The 22,987-nt window shown below is 43.3% G+C and overlaps 10 protein-coding genes across 10 annotated transcripts; 7 read left to right on the plus strand and 3 right to left on the minus strand.

Moving 5' to 3' along the window:
- Positions 1-15: 15 nt before the first annotated feature.
- BYT42DRAFT_564500 (uncharacterized protein) lies at positions 16-1,204 on the plus strand. Its single transcript, XM_051567745.1, has 2 exons — positions 16-175; positions 238-1,204. Exons 1-2 carry the CDS (start codon positions 65-67, stop codon positions 922-924), a joined length of 798 nt encoding a protein of 265 aa, XP_051425735.1. The 5' UTR covers positions 16-64; the 3' UTR covers positions 925-1,204.
- Positions 1,205-1,242: 38 nt separating this feature from the next.
- On the plus strand, positions 1,243-3,169 carry BYT42DRAFT_564507 (Pex12 amino terminal region-domain-containing protein). Its single transcript, XM_051567746.1, has 7 exons — positions 1,243-1,421; positions 1,491-1,568; positions 1,628-1,708; positions 1,770-1,846; positions 1,922-2,191; positions 2,250-2,645; positions 2,734-3,169. The coding sequence occupies exons 1-7, from the start codon at positions 1,340-1,342 to the stop codon at positions 2,851-2,853; spliced, it is 1,104 nt and encodes a 367-aa protein (XP_051425736.1). The 5' UTR covers positions 1,243-1,339; the 3' UTR covers positions 2,854-3,169.
- Positions 3,170-3,745: 576 nt separating this feature from the next.
- Positions 3,746-5,786, plus strand: BYT42DRAFT_564508 (uncharacterized protein). The gene is made up of 2 exons (XM_051567747.1): positions 3,746-4,007; positions 4,080-5,786. Exons 1-2 carry the CDS (start codon positions 3,797-3,799, stop codon positions 5,579-5,581), a joined length of 1,713 nt encoding a protein of 570 aa, XP_051425737.1. The 5' UTR covers positions 3,746-3,796; the 3' UTR covers positions 5,582-5,786.
- Positions 5,787-6,451: 665 nt separating this feature from the next.
- BYT42DRAFT_492613 (uncharacterized protein) lies at positions 6,452-10,490 on the plus strand (the record flags this gene model as incomplete). Its single annotated transcript, XM_051564163.1, has 12 exons — positions 6,452-6,936; positions 7,099-7,463; positions 7,537-7,617; positions 7,682-7,901; positions 7,966-8,099; positions 8,163-8,520; positions 8,585-9,038; positions 9,108-9,219; positions 9,285-9,367; positions 9,437-9,622; positions 9,679-9,954; positions 10,014-10,490. Coding segments are annotated over 12 exons (3,231 nt in total), but the record flags the coding sequence as incomplete, so codon positions are not given.
- Positions 10,491-10,852: 362 nt separating this feature from the next.
- BYT42DRAFT_612701 (uncharacterized protein) lies at positions 10,853-12,028 on the minus strand (the record flags this gene model as incomplete). The annotated part of the gene is made up of 1 exon (XM_051571657.1): positions 10,853-12,028. One exon carries the CDS (start codon positions 12,026-12,028, stop codon positions 10,853-10,855), a length of 1,176 nt encoding a protein of 391 aa, XP_051425739.1.
- A 1,659-nt stretch (positions 12,029-13,687) lies between these two features.
- Positions 13,688-17,718, plus strand: BYT42DRAFT_564515 (uncharacterized protein). Its single transcript, XM_051567748.1, has 15 exons — positions 13,688-13,968; positions 14,028-14,228; positions 14,300-14,438; positions 14,502-14,567; positions 14,630-14,810; positions 14,866-15,005; positions 15,061-15,171; positions 15,229-15,919; positions 15,988-16,451; positions 16,510-16,726; positions 16,790-16,818; positions 16,877-16,959; positions 17,024-17,129; positions 17,188-17,326; positions 17,397-17,718. The coding sequence occupies exons 1-15, from the start codon at positions 13,784-13,786 to the stop codon at positions 17,606-17,608; spliced, it is 2,964 nt and encodes a 987-aa protein (XP_051425740.1). The 5' UTR covers positions 13,688-13,783; the 3' UTR covers positions 17,609-17,718.
- On the plus strand, positions 17,714-18,805 carry BYT42DRAFT_564518 (uncharacterized protein). The gene is made up of 3 exons (XM_051567749.1): positions 17,714-18,307; positions 18,387-18,455; positions 18,518-18,805. The coding sequence occupies exons 1-3, from the start codon at positions 17,773-17,775 to the stop codon at positions 18,715-18,717; spliced, it is 804 nt and encodes a 267-aa protein (XP_051425741.1). The 5' UTR covers positions 17,714-17,772; the 3' UTR covers positions 18,718-18,805.
- Positions 18,806-18,852: 47 nt separating this feature from the next.
- BYT42DRAFT_612704 (uncharacterized protein) lies at positions 18,853-19,887 on the minus strand (the record flags this gene model as incomplete). Its single annotated transcript, XM_051571658.1, has 6 exons — positions 18,853-18,984; positions 19,042-19,364; positions 19,421-19,523; positions 19,590-19,615; positions 19,681-19,696; positions 19,756-19,887. 6 exons carry the CDS (start codon positions 19,885-19,887, stop codon positions 18,853-18,855), a joined length of 732 nt encoding a protein of 243 aa, XP_051425742.1.
- Positions 19,888-20,363: 476 nt separating this feature from the next.
- On the minus strand, positions 20,364-20,999 carry BYT42DRAFT_493541 (uncharacterized protein; the record flags this gene model as incomplete). Its single annotated transcript, XM_051564222.1, has 2 exons — positions 20,364-20,643; positions 20,716-20,999. The coding sequence occupies 2 exons, from the start codon at positions 20,997-20,999 to the stop codon at positions 20,364-20,366; spliced, it is 564 nt and encodes a 187-aa protein (XP_051425743.1).
- Positions 21,000-21,145: 146 nt separating this feature from the next.
- BYT42DRAFT_493759 (uncharacterized protein) lies at positions 21,146-22,225 on the plus strand (the record flags this gene model as incomplete). Its single annotated transcript, XM_051564246.1, has 2 exons — positions 21,146-21,512; positions 21,588-22,225. The coding sequence occupies 2 exons, from the start codon at positions 21,146-21,148 to the stop codon at positions 22,223-22,225; spliced, it is 1,005 nt and encodes a 334-aa protein (XP_051425744.1).
- Positions 22,226-22,987: the final 762 nt, after the last annotated feature.

Genomic DNA, 22,987 nt, shown 5'->3' on the forward strand with positions numbered 1-22,987 from the left:
TTCCAAGTGTGTATCTTTTTTCTTTTTTTTTTTTGTTTTCTGTGTCCAACTTTTTTGTCGACAAATGTCCCAGCCGTACCAAAATTTCATATCCCCATTGGACTCGCTCATCTTTGATGTAGCAGTGGATCCCTTCCAGACTGAACAGGAAGCAGCAGAAGATCTGGCCTTATGGGTAAATTAGACTTTTATCTTTTTGCGACGAGCTTGTTCCAGAAATTAACGTTATAACAATAGACCAATGCTCAATTCACCTTTGATGTTAAACCCGGTGTTGGCATTTACGACGAAGATAAACCCTGCAATAGCAGTACTGCTCCTTCTTCCAGCTCGACTCCCTTCGTTCCATCAGCAAACCAATTCGATAACGACTTGGAACCCATTACCTACGAAAAACTCGTAAACTATCTCGATTATGAACTTCCCCAACAACAACAACAGAAGCACCAACAACGGCAGCAACAGCAGCAAACACCACGACCACAAATACCTTTTGTAGAGTCAGCGCCTGTTCGTCCTCTTGCTCCTTCGCTGAGTCAGCCAACTGGTTCCCGCCAATTGCTGCCCAAACCTCCTGTGCTTGATGCCTCTCAGTTGGCCTCATTGCTGACTCAGCCGACCGCAGTCACACCTCAACGCAAGAAATCCACACAGACCGCATCGAAACGATCACGTCCCACCGAAGAAAAAGACGACGAATCTGTTGCTGCTGAGGAAGATAAGCGTCGTCGCAACACAGCAGCCAGCGCTCGGTTCCGTGTAAAGAAGAAGATGCGCGAGCAAGCTATGGAGCAAACTGTCCGTGATATGACAAGCAAAGCAGAAGCGTTGCAAAACCGTGTTAACGAGCTGGAGCTCGAGGTCAAGTGGTTACGCAATCTTTTAACAGAAAAAGAAACTCCTGCAGCACATTCATCGTCTTAAAAAAACGCTTTCCCTTTGCCCATGCCATGCTTTTACCTATCCTCTGTCATCTTTTTTACTTTTGCCTATGTACAATATTCCTTTTTTTCAAGCCTTTTTTTATTATTAGCTTGTTCTTTCTTTTTTATCCAATGACGATGATGAATGAATTGTTTATCCTGAAGCGTTATATTTTTTTTTTACTTGATATGACAAAATAAAAACCGCCACTGTGATTTGTCTACTCGATAGGTCGACTTCACATGTCACACACACAAGGCAATTCAAAAGAGGCAACGAGATTACAGTTATGTTTTTTGTTTTCTGAAATTTCATTGGTGCTGATCCATTTATTGCGTAAGGCGCCGACCCCACAGCAAATCATTGCATCTCCGACTCTGAGAAAAGGTTGGACGTCTTTGCTCTTCATTTGCCCATGCCAGAACCATCTGAGATGCCGAGTACGTCGAAGCCTGTTTTACGGCTTAATTTCCCTCCTGGTGCTCAACCTGATATAAGTAAGCGATTCCTGGAAGATGAAGGATAAATCGTTTTGTATTACAAGTGTTTACTAATGAGAATCCCAGTCCGAGCAAATCAGAAGGATGTATACTATCAAACCATTCTGCAGGAACAAATGTCGAGTGTTGTTCAGCAATTCTTTGGTAAGACGACGGCTTTACATGTCGATTCATTTTGCAGGTGATTAATGCTACTTGATTAGGATCACGGCGACAGCATCAGTGGCAAAAAGAGGTTCACACACTGTCTGATTTTTGCTACTACGGTTTAACGACACTGCTCGGTTGGTTTTTTGGTCAATACTAGTGACAAACGCGAAAGAGGCTAATGAAAGGTAATGGTAGGCAGTCAGACCTTAGGTGAAGAGTATTGCGATCTTTTACAGATCAATCAGTATACGAATACGTTTCCGGGTTTGATGGTATGTGCATATGGCAGTTTCGAAGTCTGTGGCAGCGCTTTTGTTTTTTGTTTTTTTCTAAGTTGTTTGCTTTAGCGTCGTGCAAGTCTGGTATTTGCACACACACTGCTTCCGTATATTTATGTGCGGGGAATTGCGGACCTCAAGAAACGCCAACGCCACCGTGGGCACCAAACGTCTCAGTCTAGCTCAACATGGAGAGATCGCGTGGGCAACTTTGTACAAAAGCAACTGCCTATTATTCAGGAGTTCTTTATTCAAAATGTAAAACCGGTGCATCTGGCTATCTTTTATTTCGTTGGCGCGTATTATAATTTCTCAAAACGCGTGACAGGAATACGATATGTAAGTATTTATTGGTGCAAACAAAAGACACCTACAATCTTGTTAACATCCACTGTAGATTTTCACGCGGCAATTGGGCCCTCACGAAGAGCGAGTAGGATATGAGGTGCTCGGGGTATTGATCGTTGTCCAGTTGGCGATTCAAACGTTCCTGGCGATTCGAAAACGAGTAGCGACAGCTCAACAGCGAAAGCAATTGGAAGCACAGCAGGTTCTGGAAACTAAGCTGGAAAAGGAGCAGACAGATAAAGCCGTTATCATTGCTGAAGAGGACGACTTTGACTTTATGAATGCATTCGAAGAAGAGGGTGAAGAAGACGAAAAGGAGTTAACGTACGAAGAAATGCAGCTACTCAAGTGCGCTTTGTGTCTCGAGCCTCGTAAGGTGACAACAAGTACGCCTTGTGGTCATCTGTTTTGCTGGAGTTGCGTGATCGAGTGGTGTCAAAACAAAGTAAGCATTTTTGTGCATCCTTCGATTTTCTTTGATATTCAATCTCCTCTAATCCCCTGGTTTTTTTTTTTTTTTTTTTTTTTTTTTGGCTATTTTCATGTGGAATTCGTCGACTAACCAAACAAATTGTTTTGTTTGCCTTCTTTTCTTGTTCGTTAATAGCCGGAATGTCCCCTGTGTCGAAGCACTGTCAATATCTCACATTTGATACCATTGCATAACTTTTAGAATGTAAAAGAAAACCAGAGAAGAAAAGACTGTGTAACTGTATGATGATAAATACAACAAAGTCGCGGGAAGTCAACGACTAGTTTGCGGGACGCATATGGAACAATTCCCCTCTTTTCCATCCGAATTTGCTGCGGAAAAAATTTAATGACGAGAACGGAAAATTTATGGACCGATCCGGTAACCATGAACTAGGTTATGCGAAATGAACTCATTGTACCGCCTTCCATTATTGTTCTTCATCTACTTACTTTGATTATTTTATTACCGAATACATCACGGATTGCAATTATGACCAAGAGTTTGGTTTTTCTGGAACAAAGACTTATTTGTTTGATCCGGGTTTCCCGGTGCATGAGGGGCGGAGAGTTAAAATAGTTCAGCCGGATTAGTATAGCCACAAAAAAAATATAAACTGAGAAAAAACAAAAAAGATATGCTCTAGTGAGAATTACCAGGTATGGCGAAGAACTTGGGGATGACACATGCGTGTGTCACTTGACATAGAGCCAGGATCCAGTTTTCTTCTTCATATCATTGGCACGGAGTAGTCTCGGGCCGTCAATAGCTTAAGAGACACAATTCATTTCCCCCTATTGTAGTGGCGATCAATTGATCATAAGGGCTGGGAGAAAGTAGTCCATGTATTTTCTTGGGCGTATAATGGGTCTTGATATTGAACACGCCTAAAACCTTGTAACCAAAACAAAACCGAAATAAGCTCTTTCCCTCACGGAATAAGCAAGAGCCGCAGTTCTGACGTGATATCGGTTATTCATTTTTTTTCGGAGACATATTAGGGTTGAATTTTTTTTTTTTTTTTTTGATTGAAACATGGAACTATAAATCCACCGGAATTTTTTTTAATTCCCAATTGCACCACCTTTTTTTGCAGTTTTTTTTTTGTTTGCTTGTTGTACATCATGAAACCTTGGTTATGGAGCAGTATACTGCTACTGCTATTTGCAGCACACGCTTCAGCGCAACATCACACCATGGTGGACGAGGAACTTCCTCCGTTCAATGCTACCGGTGAAGAACCAATGTCGTACGCATTGTTCCCAGATAACAAAGGTTATTTCTACATGCACGTCGGATTCATGGTTCTGGCATTTTGGGTTTTGATGCCTATTGGTAAGCTTTTCTTTCGCTTTCTAGAAGAAAATGGACCTATCATTCATGTATTTTCGATGGCAATCTACATAGGTATCATGTTTGGCATTGCTCGATCCTCCTTACATATCCCCACACAGATTCTCGCGTTTGGTGTCGCTATGCTAGGTTTCTTCTTTGGCCAAATGTATGGCCACTCCGTACCGCACTTGTATGCTGGTAATGTGCATCATTCCATGGGTTGGATTCTGTTCCTGTTCATGATCGCCCAATTGTTTGTTGGCGTTGTGAGAAAAATCTCAAAGGTGGTTGGTCGAAATCAAGAATCCCAGTATAACCGCTTGGAAACTGTCCATTTGATGAACCGTCCCTCCTCTTCCAGCTCGGACGACCATCATCACGACCATCACAGTGAGGCTTCCTCTGCTGAAACTCTTAATAATTTTTACGATGAAAACGACCATGACCACGATAATGACAGCTTTGGAAAACAGCATTTGGCTCCATCTGACGAAGAGCTGTTGGACGAAGATCCGATTACGATGGCGTACGAAAAGCCTCCCCTCTATATGCGTGCCTTTAATGCTGTGTCACCTTACATTCCCAACTTTATGAAGAAATTTGTGGTGGTACTGGCCTACAATTCCATCATCTGTCGCTATATCCACCTGGTGCTGGGTCGCACTTTTATTGTGCTTATATTCATTCAAACTTTGAGTGGTCTAGTTGTCTATCATGGTGTTTGCAGATCATGGGATGTCCTCGGTTGCATTGCTCACCTGATCAAGGGTGGCATTTTCTTCTTCTACGGTATGATGACGCTTGGTCGTTACCTCGGTGCGTTCGCCGAAAGAGGCTGGGCATGGAACCGTGTGGACGGTGGCAGTCGTTTCAGTTTTGAAATGATCGAAAGTGGACTGATTTTCACCTACGGTATTACCAATACTTGGATGGAGCATTTTGGCCAAGACTCAGCGTGGACCCATAAAGATCTCGAGCACGCCAGTTTAGCATTCATGTGGTGGTGGTGTGGATTGGCCGGTATTCTCGTTGAAAGTCGTGCTCTGCGCCGTTTGTTGGAACGTTCAGTAATGAATACTCCTTTGGATGTTCCCAAGCATGAACCGCACCAGACCTATTCGCTGAATCCGTTCCCCGCCTTGACTGTTCTTATGACCGGTATTTCCATGGGTAACCATCACCAGGATTCGCAGTACTCCACCAACGTCCATTATATGTGGGGTCTTTTGCTGTCCTTGGCAGCTTGTTGCCGTTTTATCACCTACATTTCTCTGTACCGCAAGTCACCGAAAGGAACCCAACCTACCCGTCCTCCAAGCGAATTGCTGGGTGCATTTTTACTGATTGCCGGATCGATTTTATTCATGGCTTCCAACTCCGGTACTTTGACGTGGCTTCGCCGTAATCAGGTGGACTCAATGTTCATGATGAACGTTTGTGTCGCACTCACATCCATGACTATGTGCTACGTTACTGGATTGATGATTATCAAGGCCTGGTCCAAGAAGCGTGAAGACAGAAAGACGGCTCATCTTCGCAAGAACCATGCCAATAACAATATTGCCATCGCATAATCATTGAAACATATCATCGGATATCCTCGTACGGCTTTCGCTTTTCATCTAATCTATTCTTATTAATCCTTATTTTGCTTCATCGCACTTTAGCTAGCTTTGAAGCAATGTAGATAAGCCTTATTTGTATATTTATTCCTTGTCTATTGTCTATTTTCTATTCAATAAAAAAAATGACCGGCTTCATGATTGATCAATTTCTCCAAACCCTGTATCGTTTCGTTCCCATTTATAGAGTTGCCGGCCATTGTCGTGAAAACGCAAGAAATAACTTGAATACATGTGTGAGTAGGATATTGTGAGAAGTTTATGTCAGCCTGATGATGATGATGACGGTCGTTGTTTCTTGCCATGAGCTTCATGCTGAAAATGATGAGGTCTTTCAGGGACTTTTTTTTTAACAACCAAATAAAATTTGCGTAATTTTTTTTTTCTTCCTCCTCTTCCCTTGTTCTTTCGGTTGAAGGTTCGCGTGTAGTTTTTTCCCTTCCCTTGTTTTGTTCAAGACACACCAGCCTTCCAGGTGCAACGCCGAGTCAAGTCTAGGAAAATCCCATATCGGATACATTTCATTACATTTTTGGATCCAAGCTGCACCTTTTTTTTTCGTCTTTTCAACTGACGAGTGGGCTTCGTTTTAACGACCTTTGTCTGTTGCTCGTCGCAGGTGTCGATCGCCCTTCATTCACTTTGATTCTTGATCACACTTTCCGTTCCAGTCATTTTAATGAGAAACTCCAAGACCCCGTCAGCCATTACCCGCACAAAGCTCATTGACGGTTCATACGTCGGCGTCAACGGTAACTGCCCTATTTCCAAATTTTCCAATGTTTGGCCTTCACAGCCTGTTTGCTTATTGATATCTTGCTAGACTATGTGTACCTTGCGCCAGAACACCTCGGGGAACCGTACTATATTGGTCGTGTCATGGAATTCTGTACTTCGCCAAAGCGAAAGGGATTACAAGCGCGCATTGCATGGTTCAATCGGCCTAAAGATGTCATTAATCGCAAATCCTATGATCCTTGTTTGCTTGTTGCCACCATGCACTCTGATCTGAATCCTGTCTCTTCTATTCGCGGTAAATGTGTGGTGACCCATAAATATTACATCCGGAAAGAAGATATGGACCACTACAGAGCACAGGAAGATCATTTTTACTACAGCCAGCTATACGATCGGTATATTCAGCGTGTTTATGATCTCGTCCCCTGTGAAACAGTCCATAATGTCCCAATGGACATCCAGGAAGCTTTACGTCACCGATATCAGTTTATCGTCGTCGAACAGGGAAAAGCGGCAGACTTGACCGTAGCCAGGCGTACTTGCTGTGTTTGCCAAGCTTGGTGCGCAAGGTATATAACTTATCCCAGTTTTACTTTCTCAAAGAGACCAGAGCTTGGCCTTTCTATTTTATATTCGAAATTCTGTTTGCAACAGTCGATTGAATGCGTTGCATATTCATTGAACTCATCTCTCTCTCTTCCTCTCTTTCTCTATTCTTTTTTTTTTAATAGTGCTACATCCGTTAAATGTGCAGCGTGCCAGAAAAATTACCACATGGCATGTCTCAACCCGCCACTGACCCGGAAACCGTCCAAGGGGTTCGCTTGGCAATGTGCGTTTTGTTCTCGGAAAGAGTTGATGGAGGAGCAAGCCGTGCATGAGGGCTCTCTTTCCGCAGAAAATCACCACAGCCGTATCGACAGCGCTAACAGTAAAAGTACGCAGCGCTCCACTATACGGCAAACGAGGAACGCTGCTCGCCTTCAAAACTCGCTCAAGCCTTTGCAACTCCCGAAAAACCAAGCTGCAGCCACTGTAGAAGAGAGCCACGACTTGAAAAAGGAGTCGCCCAAAAAATTGGCACAATGGGATCAGAGTGATGGTAACACAACAATTTTTTTTTTCATCTTCAGAGTTTTCCATTGACAAGTTATAACGATTGATTTTAGAAAAAACCCCACCTATGCGTACCACACACATGTGGCCGTTTCGATATTTCGGCGTGAACACGAACATTTCTGATATTCTTGGTGAGCAAATATTTTGTGCATTCATCTTGATAACGCTCCAGCAACTGAGAACTTCCTATCAAAGATGTCGACGACAGAATTTATCCTCGCGCTCGAAGTCGGCTGGGGGCCAAATATCAAGCTTCGGTCCCAGAGTGGCACGAGGGTCATCGACTTAGCGCTTCGCCAGTGGCGGAATCTTCTCAAGGACAAAATGAATCACCTGGCAGATCCGGGACTGGGAGGAATCGTAGCAAGCGAGTCGATAAGAGAGGGCGGCCAGTCAACAAAAAGAAATCCGGTACGTTAGTGAACCCATGCCCGATTCGATGTTTCCATATTAAATTATGCTTCATGCATAGATTCTAGTCCGGGCGTGTCAGCCGTATCTTTCGGGGAGAAAGAACAGTCGCCAAGCAACGAGCCATATTATCCTATACGGGGTACTGACGAAACTGTCACTCCTATCTTTAGTCGGCCTCATCAGCTGTCTGAAAATGAATGTAAGGATCCTTTTTGAGTCAACGAAGGGTGTAACAAATAACCTCTAATTAATCTTTCCCTAGTGGATAACTATATGGAAAAAATCAAATCAATGGATAATTTACCGCTGCCTTTCTATTCGAGCGATTTACAAGATCACGCTCTCATTGAACTTGAAAAGTCCCATTATGATACTCAGGCTGCGCTTCAAAATATGTCGAAACTCACAGCAAGCGATTTCCGATTTTTGGTTGAATGGTCTCCCGAAGAAGTCGCTGCTTTCGAACAAAGCATCCAGGAACGCGGTCACGATCTCCATTCAGTGAAGCCAAGAGTTCCTACCAAAACCATGGCCGATATTGTTCGTTATTTTTACATCTGGAAAAAGACGGATCGCTATGAGCCCGTATATTCAGAATGGACGCGCATTTACCGACCTACGTAAGATATAACCCTGAGCACACATCCACTCTCCAGCACGGTCGTTGTCTGACCTGGTCAATAGGAAAAAGTTCAAAAAGCATGCAAATGTGGCGAAGGAATCGCCGGAGGAGGATTCGGACTCTGACGTCGATAGTGAGGAGGAATCCGATCCCACGATTGTTCCGCCAAGCACGTACAACAAACGAAGCTATCAATGCGCCAATTGCATGGTCACTGAATCGCCACTGTGGAGACGCCCGCCCTCGGATACGGACAGAAAACGCAAAGTGTTTCGCACTGTGCTATGTAACGAATGCGGTATTTATTGGTTAAAGTATGGTAAAATGAAACCCGTATCAGAGGCGGCGATGGCTGCGCGCAGCAAAGGTCGGCAATCGAAAACGACGGCAGATGAAGAGCCGGTAGAAACATGTGAAGCCAGCGAAGGCAGTACGCTTGTACGGATAAGCATGAAACGAAAAAAATTGGCAGATGCACCAAACGCCAAATCTGTCTCGAAAAAGCTCAAAGATGAGGTAATCAAAGAGAAACGGGAAATTTTTGTTTGTATTATGTATGTCATTCTGATACGCTTTTTGCAGAAGAAACGAAACAACGTGTTGCATTTTGCTTCCAGTCCGTGCGCTGTATGCAGACAGGAAACTCCGCATGAAAAAGTGTTCGTTTGCTATGACTGTGGCATGTCTGTGCATGATGGTTCGTAACGTTACAAAGCGGGCAAGGAAGCATCCGTGAGCTGAATTTGATGTCTCCTTTTTTAGATTGTTATGGCATTACTACCTCCAACAAAGAAGGTTGGATCTGTGACGTTTGCCACAATAAGAAGGCGCCTTCTGCATCTTATGTAAGTTTTTTCCGTTAATCTGGTTTTTGCGCATTTGCATGGAGCTTCTGACGACAACATTGCCTACAGCAATATGAATGTGTGCTGTGTTATGAATCCTCCAAATTGCCGCATCAAGCGCTGAAGACGACATCAGGTTATAACTGGGCGCACGTCACTTGTTCAGCATTTATCCCGGAGGTGAAATACGTGCATAGTGCTACTTTACAACCGATTGAATATATTGGCGCCATTGCGAAATCCCGATGGCTTGAGGTAAACATGTCTACTGGTCGCTGGAAAAGGAACACAAGTGCTTAAGAGGTCAATAGCAATGCCGTTTGTGTAATGAGTCAAGGGGAGCATGCGTTATATGCGCGGATTGCGAAAAACCAGTACACGTAGAGTGCGCGATCCAACACCAGTTCAAGGTTGCGTTTGAGATACAACCTATTGGCACAGATGATAGTGCCATCACGATTCCTAGCGGTTTATTTGCAAATGATTCTCCGGCAGGCATCATGGTACCTGAAGTATGGTGCCCGGAGCACGATATTTCTCATCGACACATTGTCGAGCTTAATGCACGCACGACGGACACGGGCGAGGTAAGTTGCGGCCTTGGTAACCCAGAAAACATGTCAATTCAACTTATTATTTCCTGCAGTCTTCTATTCGAGCTTATGCAAAACGCTATAAAGGCATTGAATCAGGAACCACCCCTGCTATGCGACGTTATCGCGCTATTCAGCAACCAGCGCACCCTCAAGGCTGCCGTGACGCCGCTCTATACCAAACAGATCATACTTCTGTACATTCAGCAAACGAGGATTCCATTCGTATTCCGTCTGCTCGACAAAGCGCGTTGGATGCAATGCCAAGTCATTCTGCTGCTCCTACTCCTACCACCAATATTACGACGAAAGCCGCTCCGTCATCACGGAGTAGTACCTCTTCATCACCCATCTCCACCTTTTCCACGTCGAGTAGCGACAGCACCAACTTTGTATGCACCGAGTGCCCTGTTACAGCATCACCTATCTGGTGGAATGCGGATGATCACAGTAAGGTGTCCGGCAAGAAGCTATGCCACCGTTGTTGGTGGCGTCGTCATCATCCCGAGCAACCAGCGCAACATTTCTGAATCTAGTTCACCAGCTTTTTTCAACGAAAAGAAGGGAAACGTAGATGAAGGAATCACTCTATCCGTTGATTCCCTTTGTGATTGCCATTATCCCCTTGCATTATTCTTGATTCTTTGTAAAACACAAAAGTATAAACGCAGCTACATGGCTTCAAGTCATATTCTATATTTTACCTATATTTGACACGGTTTTATGTTGGGTGGTATCTACGACTACGAGACCGCACTATCTCGGATAATACAGCTTTCCGTTCACCACGGTGCTCGTAGCTGCACGGTTGGTAGCTTCATATGGTGAATTCGATCAGTACCTGGCAACAGCACGTACCAGAAACTTGTCTGGGTCGTTTTAGGATACGGGACTACTGAATGTTTTCGTGACAGATGACTTTTGCACGACACAAGCACATTTCGTATCCGGCATCATCGTGATAGACAAAGGCCGGCGATATTACGAGTTGCACGATATCCGATTCGTTTGATGATCCACGCTGTTCTGTCATGTATTCTGGATCTAATACATCACGGCCTTCTGTAATGATGCGGATTATTACGGGGTTATCTTGACCGTGCATGGCTAAACTGAGCTTTGTTGCCTCGTCGACGAGCTTGCCAAGCTTCTTTTCGAGCTCGGACCGATTTGCTGTTTGATAAATCTTGGAAATGATATCCACAACGCTTTTGATGAGGAAGTCTCTGCATTCAAGGATTTTTCGATACTGTGGACTGGAATGGTAATTGGTGTCGGCATACATTGTTGCGATCACTTTGCACAACTGTTGTCGTAGCTTGCGACCAAAGCCTTTGACGTGGTACTGGGTCAACCAGGTTGTAATACGGGCAAAATCATTATTTACTTCCGATGCCATATGAATAGGCGCATTGAAAATGCATGCTGCGAGCTCCTCCATAATCAGCTTTTGCACCAAAAAAGCGACAACAGAGTAATCGATGCTTTGATCGCTGCGACAAAGGCGACCTTCTATATATTTGGATAAACGCGGCCATCGGCTGCCGAACACACTGACGACAATGTTTTTATCTGCCGAAAACTCTTGCTTGATGCCAAAAGGAAAACTTTCCACTTTCGTCAACAACGCGGATAACTGCTGCTTGATTGTGGCATAGTCATCGTCTGTCACGCGAATGGCCCGGTAGTGCTCCTGGAGATCTTTGCTCATTACTTGATATTGCTGCTCCATGGTGCGTAGTTTTCGCTCCATCTCTTGCGAATATTGACGCAATTGCTCTTCCGATTCCTTCAGTCTCTGAGTCTCTGCATGCATGTGCTCAATCTGTTCTTCCAGAAGCTGGACATGGGCGGACTTCTTCTTCTTTTTCTCGGTAAAGCTAGCAGAGCTTTCTTGCACATCATTCTGCTGTTGAAATAATGGGGTGCCATGCTGACGCGGAGAAGGCTCTTCCATATTTCGCGGTGCCAAAGCTTTGGTAAACTGCAGCCAGTGACTACGACGATTCGACCCTTCGTGTTGCTGTTGTTGTTGAACCGCTGCCGGTTGCTGAAGTTGCTTTTGCATCGAAGAATCAAATAAAGAAAAGCAACCTTTTATTAGACTAGTTGGATAAGGTTATCTATGGAAACCAGGAGGGAACACAAATATCTTTGTGTAGCTTGTTCATTATGGCTTGGGTATTGTAAACGTAGAAAAACGGTTGTTCAGAAAAATCTGCAATTTTCCGCTAAGCTGTGACCTGGTTCCATCATCCGACCTTGCTTCCGTACGTGAGCACCAGGTAGTATCTTATTTGCTGGTTTTTATTACATGTTCAGACTGGAATTTTAGCTGAGATGGGCGATTCGAGCCACACCGCCTTTTGTGCCTTAACAGGAAACCGCGGATATCGATGTTCACTGGTGCGACCAGAAACTCGCTTTTGGGGACTCGGTGTGAAGGCATATGACGCATTCCCAGAGTATGCTCGGGTCTCGCCTTCCTTTTAATTTTTTAATAGTGATTGTAAAAAGTCGCTCAAAAGTGCACTGCGGAGAAGTCAGCTGAAGCGGTGCTCAGCCCCGAACTAATCTACGGGCAGCACAACCATAATGCTGGAATTGAAATGTGTGCTATTCTACAGGTCACTCTTATCGAGGCAATCCTTTCATATTAATGCTCGCAAATTTCTCATGGCTTAGATCCGACGCTAAATATTCTCACAATTGTGAAGATGAGTGAAAGAGTGCTCAGATATCTTGATACCTTACCGTCAAATATGGCGGGCCATTCAACGCAACTATTTCCGGCCAAAGCAAGGGATACTTTTTCGAAAAAGCTTTAGGTGGTTTAATTAACGTAAACTTTTGCTGATGACCCTGCAGCGGTTTGGCTTATGTGAGCGACAACTGTATCAAGTCTCAGCGCAAAAGGGATGTTTGATGAAGCACCAAACGAACCACAAATCAGAACTGGAAGCGAATTTAGAGAGATCCTCGTCAGAGTATTAGGATCGACGCAGTGAGCCATTCAGGTGATCTCGTTAAGCCGGGCATTGAACCCGGCAATGGTCCTCATTGATACTGTTTACATGACAGCAAGCTGGAAAATTTGTCCGAAACCATTGAAGGATCCTTTACTAAACGGGCGCGAGTGAGACCTTACTGTAGCATGTTCGGATGAATCTTTTATCGAGAAACTCTTCTGACGCCGACAGATTGTCAATATGTAATATGATAAAACGCGCACTCTGAATCTTGTCAGGATTGCCAATGACGGCTTCATTCTATTGTTTTTATATGGCGCATCAACGTTGTTGGATCTTCTTGCTTGAGGATATAGATTCTCGGAAAAGTACTAGAATATCATATCATATCTGCCGATCATGTCCGTCTTTTTTTTTATCCGCATGGAAATCACAGCTTACACGGAATAAACCTTTATAGTAACTGTGCTTCGACCGTTACCAAAAGATCGCAGTGAGAATAAACAATGAACGAGGCACAAATAATGGAGATCGGTCGCATGATTTTGGTATTTCGTGATCGTTTGGATATGTGCTGGAAACCATCCCCAACTTTGATTGAAAATAAGAAAAACATGTAGATGGGGAAAAAGGAAAGTTGCAATCAAAGTTGACACACATTACGTTCGGGAGCAACAAGGAAAATACCCGACGAAGTTGATTTGTGTTACAGTGACAGCTTGTTGTCATCGAAAAGCTTGCATGCGAGTGAGCAGATACGGTCATGCACCACGAGCTCAAATGACACCCCTTTTCTAGCGTATGTCTGTAATAAAAATCAAAAGACTTTTCTCTTTCTTGATATTTTAGTATTGATGAACATTGTTGCACTGCCCTATGAAATCGCCCATTGCTCGTCATGGGACGACGGTTACAGTCCAGAACAGTTGGTGTCATCTAGTCCTGGCAATCGTTCTTCAAGTGTCATGAGCCAATCTGAACTCGCTGACGACGATGATTCTTACGATGGGAAAAAGATCAAAGGCTGGCAAACACCAAAGTACGAATTTTTGTTCAAAAACCATACCAAACAAGAATAATATGACCTACATTCAATAGGTGCCCGAATTATCCTCAGGATCTGATCATTCATTTGCTATGTGGACCGGCCCACATAAGCAAAGTTCAAATCCTTTCTCACCACTATAAGATCGCTACAAAAATTGATGTCTACATCGGCATGTCGAAGCAAGATATCGCCACCAATGAGCCGATCGTCGGAGAGGATGATGATACGCTGATCGAATTCACACGTCTGGGGTACTTCCGAATATCTTGCAATTATCCATACAAGCAATTCATACCGTCCTTTTTTTTCTCTTCTTTGGCAGCTATGTATGCTTGGATAATAACATGCGCGCTCAGTTCCGTGCTCGAGAGCTCAAGTCAATCAAAGTGAATACTGATGGCGAGTATATCCGGCTGGTGCTGCGAAATTGTCACCGAAACAAGTTGAATCTCTATAATCAGGTGAGGCTCTTCATATTCCAAATCATATATGGTATGGGGGGTTCATTATATGGGCGTTTTTAGGTCGGATTGATTGCACTGAACGTGCTGGGACAACCTATTCATTACGCCAACAAGATACCTATTGTAGTAAGTGAACATTCCGTATTTTGCTCCGACATTGAGTGGTTTTTAATGTGGAGATTCCCCAGGAACCGTCACAGCACCCTTTGGACGACATGAGCCTTCTCAGTTCCTCGACAAGGCGAACTAGTGTTTCCAGCGACCATAGCTTTCAAAACCGATCAGCAGCCATCACGCAATATGGTGGCGATGACGATATTCAACAGTGGATAGGGGTGCTACAACAAGCTGAAAAGGAAGCTGTCCAGTGTAAGCTTATTTCGGCAATGGTTGCACACAGAAATCTTATTATTTCCATTTTTAGATGAAGCTTACCAGCAAGCAAAATCATACAGTTACTTGACAAATATCTTGTCAAATATCTCGAAAAAATTGCTCCACTTGGAATTTCAGAAACAAGAGGCCATTGAAATAAAGGATTATGACAGAGCAGATGATCTCAAGGTAAGCAGTGCCAGCATTCCAAAGGAACTATCTTTAATGAATACGATACTTCAAGAATGAAATCAGCGACACGAAGGAAAAGGCGTATGCATGCATGAAAGATGCTGGAATTCAAATTACCCGCGACGGTAAAATCATGACTCTGCAAGAAGCGTATGACTATGAGGTACAACCATTTATTAGATGTATTTGAGTCAAGTTGTAATAACACTCTGCTCTTTAGGATGAAGCCGAGCAGCCAGTAGAACAACCGATTTATCAGGAAACGGAGTGCGGTTTATACGACGATAAATCCTGTTTGCAAAACGAGCAGAAGGACGTCGATTACGAGGAGCCGACGGCCATGTCAAATACTCAGCAATCCTATGGCTATCACTTGTCGAAATCACCTTCACTAGTTGAACAACGGCTTTCGTTAAGTTTCGCAGATCAATCGGATCTTGTCAGACCTATCGCATCGTTATCCACTACGGTGGCTAAAAAGCACGAATTATCACGCAAAATGAGCGTACCGAGGGATCCCGATAGTATTCCAGAACCGCTGATGGATGAAGAACGTCAAAATTGCCGCACTGCTATCGATGTCTTTGGAGAAGATACAGTAGCTTGTATTCTGAGCGTTCGAGTCAAGTGCAGACAGTTGGGTCTCACCCGAATTGCGACGGATGTAGCCGAAGCAACACACTTGGCACAAGAGGGACAATTGGAACAATTTGTCTCCCTGGTGGACATTGTCGAGGATAGTGACTCTGACATGATCGATAGCGACGATGAAGATGCGTTGTCGGCCACTGATGACATTAAGAGAGCAGGAAAATTCGTCCGAGCAGCTTTGATACTCATTCAAGAAACTGTGATGGATTCAAGAGAACACATTTTAAGCACAGCATTGAGTATTTGGCAGGATCTCAATGGTGCGTCGATGTTGCTTTTTGTTTTACATGGTTTTCATCTCATTCATCTCACTCACTTTGTCAAATAGATTTCTCAATTTTGGTTTCCATCCCACCAGGCATGATTTTTGCTTGGATTGAACGTGCATTTTCTTGTCTGCTTATGCGCACCAACGACTCCAATGTCCGTGTACGAGAGCAAGCGAGCGAGTTTGTTATTCTTTTGGGTCAGCAGTATTGCTATGCGCCTTACTCGCTACTGGATATGTTCATAGGCAAGCCCGAGCGTATCATTCACAACCATAAGGACGCCATGAACAGAATCGCACTCGTTGAATTTGCCGTAAACCGTATTCAAATCGCCACAAGTGAAAACGCAGATGCATCGATCGAACTTGACAATCTCATGCAGTTTGTGCTACCGTACTTGAGTCATTCCCATGAAAGCGTCCGCGAAGCTGCCGTTGGACTTGTCGTTTCTATTTCGGATCAAGTCGGCTTCAAGAACGTCAGCACATATATTGACGAAGATCTGAGAAAATCTTTGACAGAGGTAGGTCTATATTAGAGGGATTACCACAGCGTTACTCATCATGAATTTTTGTCTTTAGACCGTTAAGAAATTTGCACAATCAAGGAATGAAAATGACCAGTCAAATCAGACCATTGATATCACATCAGAAATTCGAGCAGCTGTAGCAAAAACGGAACCCCGTACAATCAACAAGAAAACGAAAGCGGCGACGCAACTGACCTCGAAGGGTTCCGATGAAGAATTAACAAAGAAAAAGACCGCAACCGCCGGAAAGAAATTGACAAGTTCCAAAAGTAAGTCAAAACAGTATGGCTTTCGTTACTGGAAACCAAATCTAAACTATTTTCCTATTGTAGACCGTGAAAAAGCCACGCCAACAAAAAAGGTACTCATTGAGAACATTACAATTTTAAGTGTTTTATTTACAAGACTTATTTGGCTAGGTAACGAGCAGTGGCCGTACTGCCTCACGAACAACAACACGCAAATCGGGCAGGGCAAAAGAAACATCTAATAACGACACAACGTAAGTATTGACTTTCGCTTGCAACCAAAAAGTCATATGCTGACGAGCTAAACAAAATTTCAAGGTGTATTTTCTGTGATAAAACGGATCCCGCTTTTAACGAAGAAACATTGATATCCCATTACTACAATGATTGTCCTATGCTCACGAATTGCCCCATGTGCCAAATTGTAAGTGAATACGTGGATGACCCTCCAGTAATTTGCTTCTGATGCTACGTTCCCATAGATCTTGGAAGTATCGACATTATCGGATCATTTATTAGGCGACTGTGAAAAACGCAACCTCTTGAAACAATGTGGTCGTTGCAAGAATGCAATACCAATAGAACAATGGCTGCAACATTCGTCAAAACAAACTTGCATTGGTAAGCTGATAAAGTATTGCTTGGGAATTGCCAATGAAGGTGTCACAGCTCTGACCTCGAGGTTTGATAGCTGCTGTTGAAAATGAAGTTCGTTGTCCTCATTGCCATAAATTGATTGAAACGGCCTCCGAAACCGGATGGAAAACCCATTTGCTGCATGAATCGTGCCCAAAGAACCCGCGAACAATCAAAAAGAAATCAACAAAGAATGGCCCCTCAAGCAACAAGCCTTCAACTATGTCGAAGCGTAACGAGACAACGCCTAGAAAGAAGAAATTGTAAAGCTCTTTTTTCCGTTCATTGAAGCCATAACCATGTTTGATATGGTTATAAAAATAAAAAATAGAAAATAATCGCATTCATTCATACATTTTTATGGCTGAATATGTGAGGAATCCTTTTTTTTTATTTCTTTTTTGGTGCTTCTATCGAACACTGCACTCGTCATGGCCATTGTGCGATTAAATCAGGACCACGCCAGCCGTGCGCCGGCATTACCATCTGCACCTCCAATGAAGAAATACACTATCAAGGATCACAATCCTCAAGCTACGTTATACAAATTCATGAACAACAGCTTCCCAATTCGTGTAAAAACACTTGCCATCTTGTTCTTTGTGGCATTGATGTTCGGTAGATGGACAGTGAGGAAGCATCAACATGACTCAAAAGGGCCGGAGTCTCAAACGCTTGCTGGTTTGAAAGAAGCAAGGAACGAGCAAATTCAACAAGTGCAACTATGGATCCGTTACCGTGTGCACTCCGACCCTGTGAAACTGTCGGTACCTGTTACTCTTACATGGGCAGACGTCAAACATCTGATCAAGAAGGAACTAGCGCCTGCAATGGATCAGATATCTCTGCTGGATATATGGCTTCTTCATGTCACTGAAGGACGTATCTTAGTGACCGAAACGGTATCATCGCAATACCAGAACATCAGTGCTGATAATCCCCTGATCGTATTTGTAAACAATTTTGGTATTTCTTTTACGAGAATCAAAACGCGCATTGAGAGTGTACTGATCTTTTGTATTTACAATGCATTTTGATCACCCAGAGTCGCGTATTGACATTAAACAGCGCACCAGTTTACCGCTAAGAATATCTGCACCGTTATGCATTAAAGGTAAATCGCAACCTGTAATTTTTTTTTTCTGGCCTGAAATCTCAAGACTGAATGCTTTTCAGGAAGTTTTAATTCAGAGGGTTACAAAGCACTCTATCAAATTCTGAAGGATGGTGCGAACGCCAACGATATTGAAGCTCTACGCTTGGATTTATGCATGTCCAACCTTGGCGTTGTCAGCGATAACATCGAAAGGAGTCAGCTTGATGGATTTAATCAAGGACTACTTGCCTCCGCATATGAGTATATGTTTAGTCACTGAAAAAAAAAAAAAAGTGCGCCATGACTCAGCCAATTCTGCCGATCCTTTTAGCTATAATTCAACTTCCAGATAATACGCAGTATCCATCATTATAAATGCAAGTTATTATCTGAGAAACAATGCTTTTTGATTTTTTTAAATGCCAAGTCTGTGGTCACTACAATGCAGTTCTCTATGTTGCGCAGTAATTTCGCTTCTTGATTTCCTTAACTGTCCATTTGCAAGGGTGGACTTTTTGATTCTCGTATGTTTGGGTTTTTCCAGAACCTATATATCAGTGATATTAACAAGGAGCACATGTATTCCAAGTACGCGCTTAAGTACCTTTTTCACTTGTGCATTGATTTTACTCTCCAAACTGCCATAAAACGTTGGATTGTTAGTTTCTTCAGAGATATCCGCGTTCAAACATTTGGAATCATCATCATCAGTTTTCGTATCTCCAGGAGGCACTGAAGGCGATGATTTGATGATCTTCCTGGTATCATATTTTGCTACTGGTGCATTGTTTGCTGTTCCAGAAACGGCACTGACGGCTCTTTCTGAGTATGAATGCGGGAATTTGGGTAAAGGCCGACGTTTCAAATCTCTGTTCACAACGTTGGTAGTTGTAGGCGATAAAACCGTGCTCATGTTTTGCTTCGTCTCTATAACAACACATTAATGGATACCGAGTAAATTAGGTTTATTTTACCAAACTCACCAGACGAAGATTGTTTGTCATTCAGCACGGAAGAGATTTCAGTCATTGCTTGGAAGAACTCGGCATAGTTCATGATCAGCTTTTGGGAATGAAGTTCAGATGGCTATAAGATAAGTGAATGTCAGTCGAGCAGCATAGCATGGTCATATGAAGGGCAAGGTGATATTACCTTGCTGTGACCTATTTTACCGCCACCTTTATCAGATTGATGTGAATCATTTATTAAGAAGGCCTTTTCATAAGTTCCCTGTGGTTCTTACCCGCATGATATGTGTGCTACGCATCACAGCATGTTTAGAACGCTGACATCAACCCTAATGTTTCGTTATTCTTACCCTGAAATCAGTGGGAAAACCAATGGAATCTTTATCGATTCTTTTATGTGACTTTTTCGTATGCAGCGGCTTCTCAGGGTATTGAAGTCCCAGTTGTTCCGCACAGTTGACTCTCGATAGATTGTTGCCCATGGTAAAGACAATATTGAAATGAAGGAGTATATGACTTTATGTCGGGGAATTTATTGGAGATGAAATGCACAAAAAGAGAAAAGTGTGATAAATGATGGAATGACAGCAAGTTTATAGTTGAGTTTGCAACAGCCTTCTTTTTTTTTTTCAATGTCATATATGACGACGTCCCAAGTCTCTATTCTTTCTTGCCTTCTCTATCTTCTTTGACCCGGCTTTCTTTTTTTCTGTACCATCTCCTAGAATAAGTATCACCAATCAATCCACCCAGCATCAGGAACGTGCCCCAGGCCTGTGCTTCTGCGGATGTTAAGACGGGTATATCAAATAAACTGCACAATTCAGGGGAGGTCATGAACATATAAAACAATGTGATAGCCAAGGAAAGTTTCATGTCGACAGACATAACGCGCAGCAGTCGAGGCGTGCAGAATGACCAGTGTTGTTGATCAAGACGAAATGCATCTACTGATTGTTCAATATTTGATACGCCGTTTCATTTGGATGTCTGTTATCTTACCGATCCAGAGTCCACCTCCACATCCGGCTAATGTACCACAAATGATTTTGGCTACCGACTTGCCAGCGCCGAGTCCGGGATTCGCAGTGACTCCTTCGATACCGTATTGCACCATGGCGGATGTTCGGAGAACAGCGTCCGACAAAGTAAACAAATGTTCTCCCAGGGGCATCTCGAATAGGCTTTGGGTACATCTGTAGATAAATGAGTTGGAAAACATGGCCCAGTAGATGAAACTAATGGAACGTACAGATGTGTCGGTTACAGATAATATGGATCGTAAAAAAAATAAGCGTATCTATACTTACCAGTGGATCGCCCAAGTGAGGTTGCTTTGTAAAAGGCCAAAAGTTTCACCTCTGATTAAGGACACCGTGCAGCCACCTCCGGAGGCCATAAAGAGGGTTGCCACCAATCCTTGACCCCAACCGATGTAGGCATGGCTTTCACCCAAGGCAGACCGATAGGAATAATGCACAAGAATAGTAAACAGTACATCCATCACGGGCAAATGCAGTCCCAAAGCCGGTATATCCAGCGTTAAACTGGATACGGAATAGAGTGTAGAAACCGCTTGTTCGTTTATAGACATCTTCACGGTCAACCGGAACCACGTAGCGGACAAAGGGGAGATAATTCTGATTTTCCAACAGCATCAAAAGTTTAATGCGGTGGTTGAAAATGGCGAGTCCCAACGGGGAAATCCGAGTGTGGGAAAAAATAGGCTCTGTCTCCACCATGGCTTCTATTCGAGTCCTGTCAAAGGCTGATGTCGATCAAGTATTGCGTCAAGGCGATGTTGCTGCAGCGCGCGAGATAGTGACACTGATGTCCGATACCTTTCGAAGCTATACACTCGGACATGAGACCTCCAATAACTTTCATGCTCAAGCTCCTCAACGAATTGCCGTCAACACCGAGTCTCACAAAGTCTTATTTATGCCCTCGCGCTTGAATGAAACGACGTCCGTTAAGATAGTGAGCGTTCCTACCAAAGATGGCAAAGGCGGTTTACCTGCCACCGTCATGGTTTTGGATGAGGCAACCGGAAGCGTAGATACTGTTATGAATGGAGCCGCTTTAACTGCCGTTCGAACAGCCGCAGGTAAAAAAAAAAAAAAGAAGAGTGTTTCATTTGAGAAAAAAGGAAAGGAAAAATGGCTCATCACAATAATTGTAGGCTCCGGTCTTGCCACACAATATTATACCAAAGAAGACGTGAAGCATTTGGTAGTTTTGGGTGCTGGTGCCCAGGGTCGCGCGCATATTGATATGATGATTGCTGTCCGCCCTTCTCTCGAGCATATTGCTATTTGGAACCGTGGACAGGAGCGTCGTGACCAACTTATTGAGGAAATGAGAACTGCCTATCCCACGCGCACTGTGGTGGCTGCCGACGATTTGGAAAAATATGTCCGAGAAGCCGACATCATTTGTACATGTACCAATGCTTCGGAGCCTGTGCTTCGGGGTGCTTGGTTACGCAACTCGGTTCATCTGAATTGTGTTGGATCTTATCGTTTGGACATGCATGAGGTCGATGCCCAAGTTATTACGCGATGCGACAAAATTCTTGTGGATTCTATCGAAGCGTGCAAAGCCGAAGCAGGGGAATTGGTGAAATCGTCCAAACCGGAAGATTGGACAGAAATGGGTCAAGTAGTGAAGGATTCTCATCTTCAGTCAGAAAGTCAGCAGTTTCAAGGAAAAATCACGCTTTTTAAAAGTGTGGGCATCAGTGTTCAAGACAGTGCCATTGCAGGCTTGATAGCTGAACGTGCCAAAGAAGCCAATCTCGGTTCCATTATTCCTTTCTAGAGCAAATAGACAAATGTGTTGTTCAAAACAGTTCTTTATTTATTTGTAACGTGAAATAAAACAGTTATAAGCATGGAAAATGGCCTATCAAAGATAGAAAGAAGCAGTTAGCTTTTGTGACGAAAAGTATGTCTCCATGACAGCAAAAAAACCAAGAAGCTAGTTGGTAGCATAATACTCAGCAATACAAATTAGCATCAAGTATGTACTCGCAGTACATCTGCTCAGTGCTTGACTCTATGTACTAAAATTTCATCCCCACTACCAACCCTTGCTTCTTGCAAAAGTATAATAGAACAATGCTTACCTGCTTAAAAGCTGCACAACAAAAAAACCAAACAAATTGCGCGAGTTCCTTGCCTTTATAAAATTTTTCTTTGTTTGAGACGGTCATTTTTGAATTAACAACGGTCACTTTTTTTTCCAGCGCCGGTTCAAAGATGCACAAGGCGCCGTTCAATTAACACTGACGGTGCCCTGCGCCAAAAAAAAGAAAAAGGTGAAAGGCGCTGAAATTTTACCACTGCCCCCTTTTTTACAGATATTTCTCTAAACAAAAGAACAAAGTAACGCGACATACGTAGATTCACATCCATAAACTGTCAAAATACTGGTATATGTAATTTATGACATGAAAAATAAGTAAAGGTAAAGGCCGCAGAAGATTGGCAGATAACAACTTTGACAAGCACATAGTGTAATTTGGAAATGTGTAGCCTACGGCAGTAGAAAAGATGAATAAGCTAATGATATAGGACAGGC

The sequence above is a fragment of the Radiomyces spectabilis genome (assembly GCF_025331425.1).
Source record: "Radiomyces spectabilis strain NRRL 2753 chromosome Unknown BYT42scaffold_4, whole genome shotgun sequence".
NCBI classification, from domain to species: domain Eukaryota; kingdom Fungi; phylum Mucoromycota; class Mucoromycetes; order Mucorales; family Radiomycetaceae; genus Radiomyces; species Radiomyces spectabilis.

What these genes read in the sequence shown, in the direction of transcription:
- BYT42DRAFT_564500 (XM_051567745.1), top strand. Translation starts at nt 65, where the DNA reads ATGTCCCAGCCGTACCAAAATTTCATATCCCCATTGGACTCGCTCATC. An exon ending in CAGAAGATCTGGCCTTATGG is followed by an intron (nt 176 to 237) that starts GTAAATTAGACT and finishes TTATAACAATAG; the next exon opens with ACCAATGCTCAATTCACCTT.
- BYT42DRAFT_564507 (XM_051567746.1), top strand. Translation starts at nt 1,340, where the DNA reads ATGCCAGAACCATCTGAGATGCCGAGTACGTCGAAGCCTGTTTTACGG. An exon ending in ATACGTTTCCGGGTTTGATG is followed by an intron (nt 1,847 to 1,921) that starts GTATGTGCATAT and finishes TGTTTGCTTTAG; the next exon opens with CGTCGTGCAAGTCTGGTATT. An exon ending in TCGAGTGGTGTCAAAACAAA is followed by an intron (nt 2,646 to 2,733) that starts GTAAGCATTTTT and finishes TTTTTTTTTTTG; the next exon opens with GCTATTTTCATGTGGAATTC.
- BYT42DRAFT_564508 (XM_051567747.1), top strand. Translation starts at nt 3,797, where the DNA reads ATGAAACCTTGGTTATGGAGCAGTATACTGCTACTGCTATTTGCAGCA. An exon ending in TTGGGTTTTGATGCCTATTG is followed by an intron (nt 4,008 to 4,079) that starts GTAAGCTTTTCT and finishes CAATCTACATAG; the next exon opens with GTATCATGTTTGGCATTGCT.
- BYT42DRAFT_564515 (XM_051567748.1), top strand. Translation starts at nt 13,784, where the DNA reads ATGAACATTGTTGCACTGCCCTATGAAATCGCCCATTGCTCGTCATGG. An exon ending in CCAACAAGATACCTATTGTA is followed by an intron (nt 14,568 to 14,629) that starts GTAAGTGAACAT and finishes GAGATTCCCCAG; the next exon opens with GAACCGTCACAGCACCCTTT. An exon ending in ACATCTAATAACGACACAAC is followed by an intron (nt 16,960 to 17,023) that starts GTAAGTATTGAC and finishes CAAAATTTCAAG; the next exon opens with GTGTATTTTCTGTGATAAAA.
- BYT42DRAFT_564518 (XM_051567749.1), top strand. Translation starts at nt 17,773, where the DNA reads ATGGCCATTGTGCGATTAAATCAGGACCACGCCAGCCGTGCGCCGGCA. An exon ending in CGTATTTGTAAACAATTTTG is followed by an intron (nt 18,308 to 18,386) that starts GTATTTCTTTTA and finishes TTGATCACCCAG; the next exon opens with AGTCGCGTATTGACATTAAA. An exon ending in TGCACCGTTATGCATTAAAG is followed by an intron (nt 18,456 to 18,517) that starts GTAAATCGCAAC and finishes AATGCTTTTCAG; the next exon opens with GAAGTTTTAATTCAGAGGGT.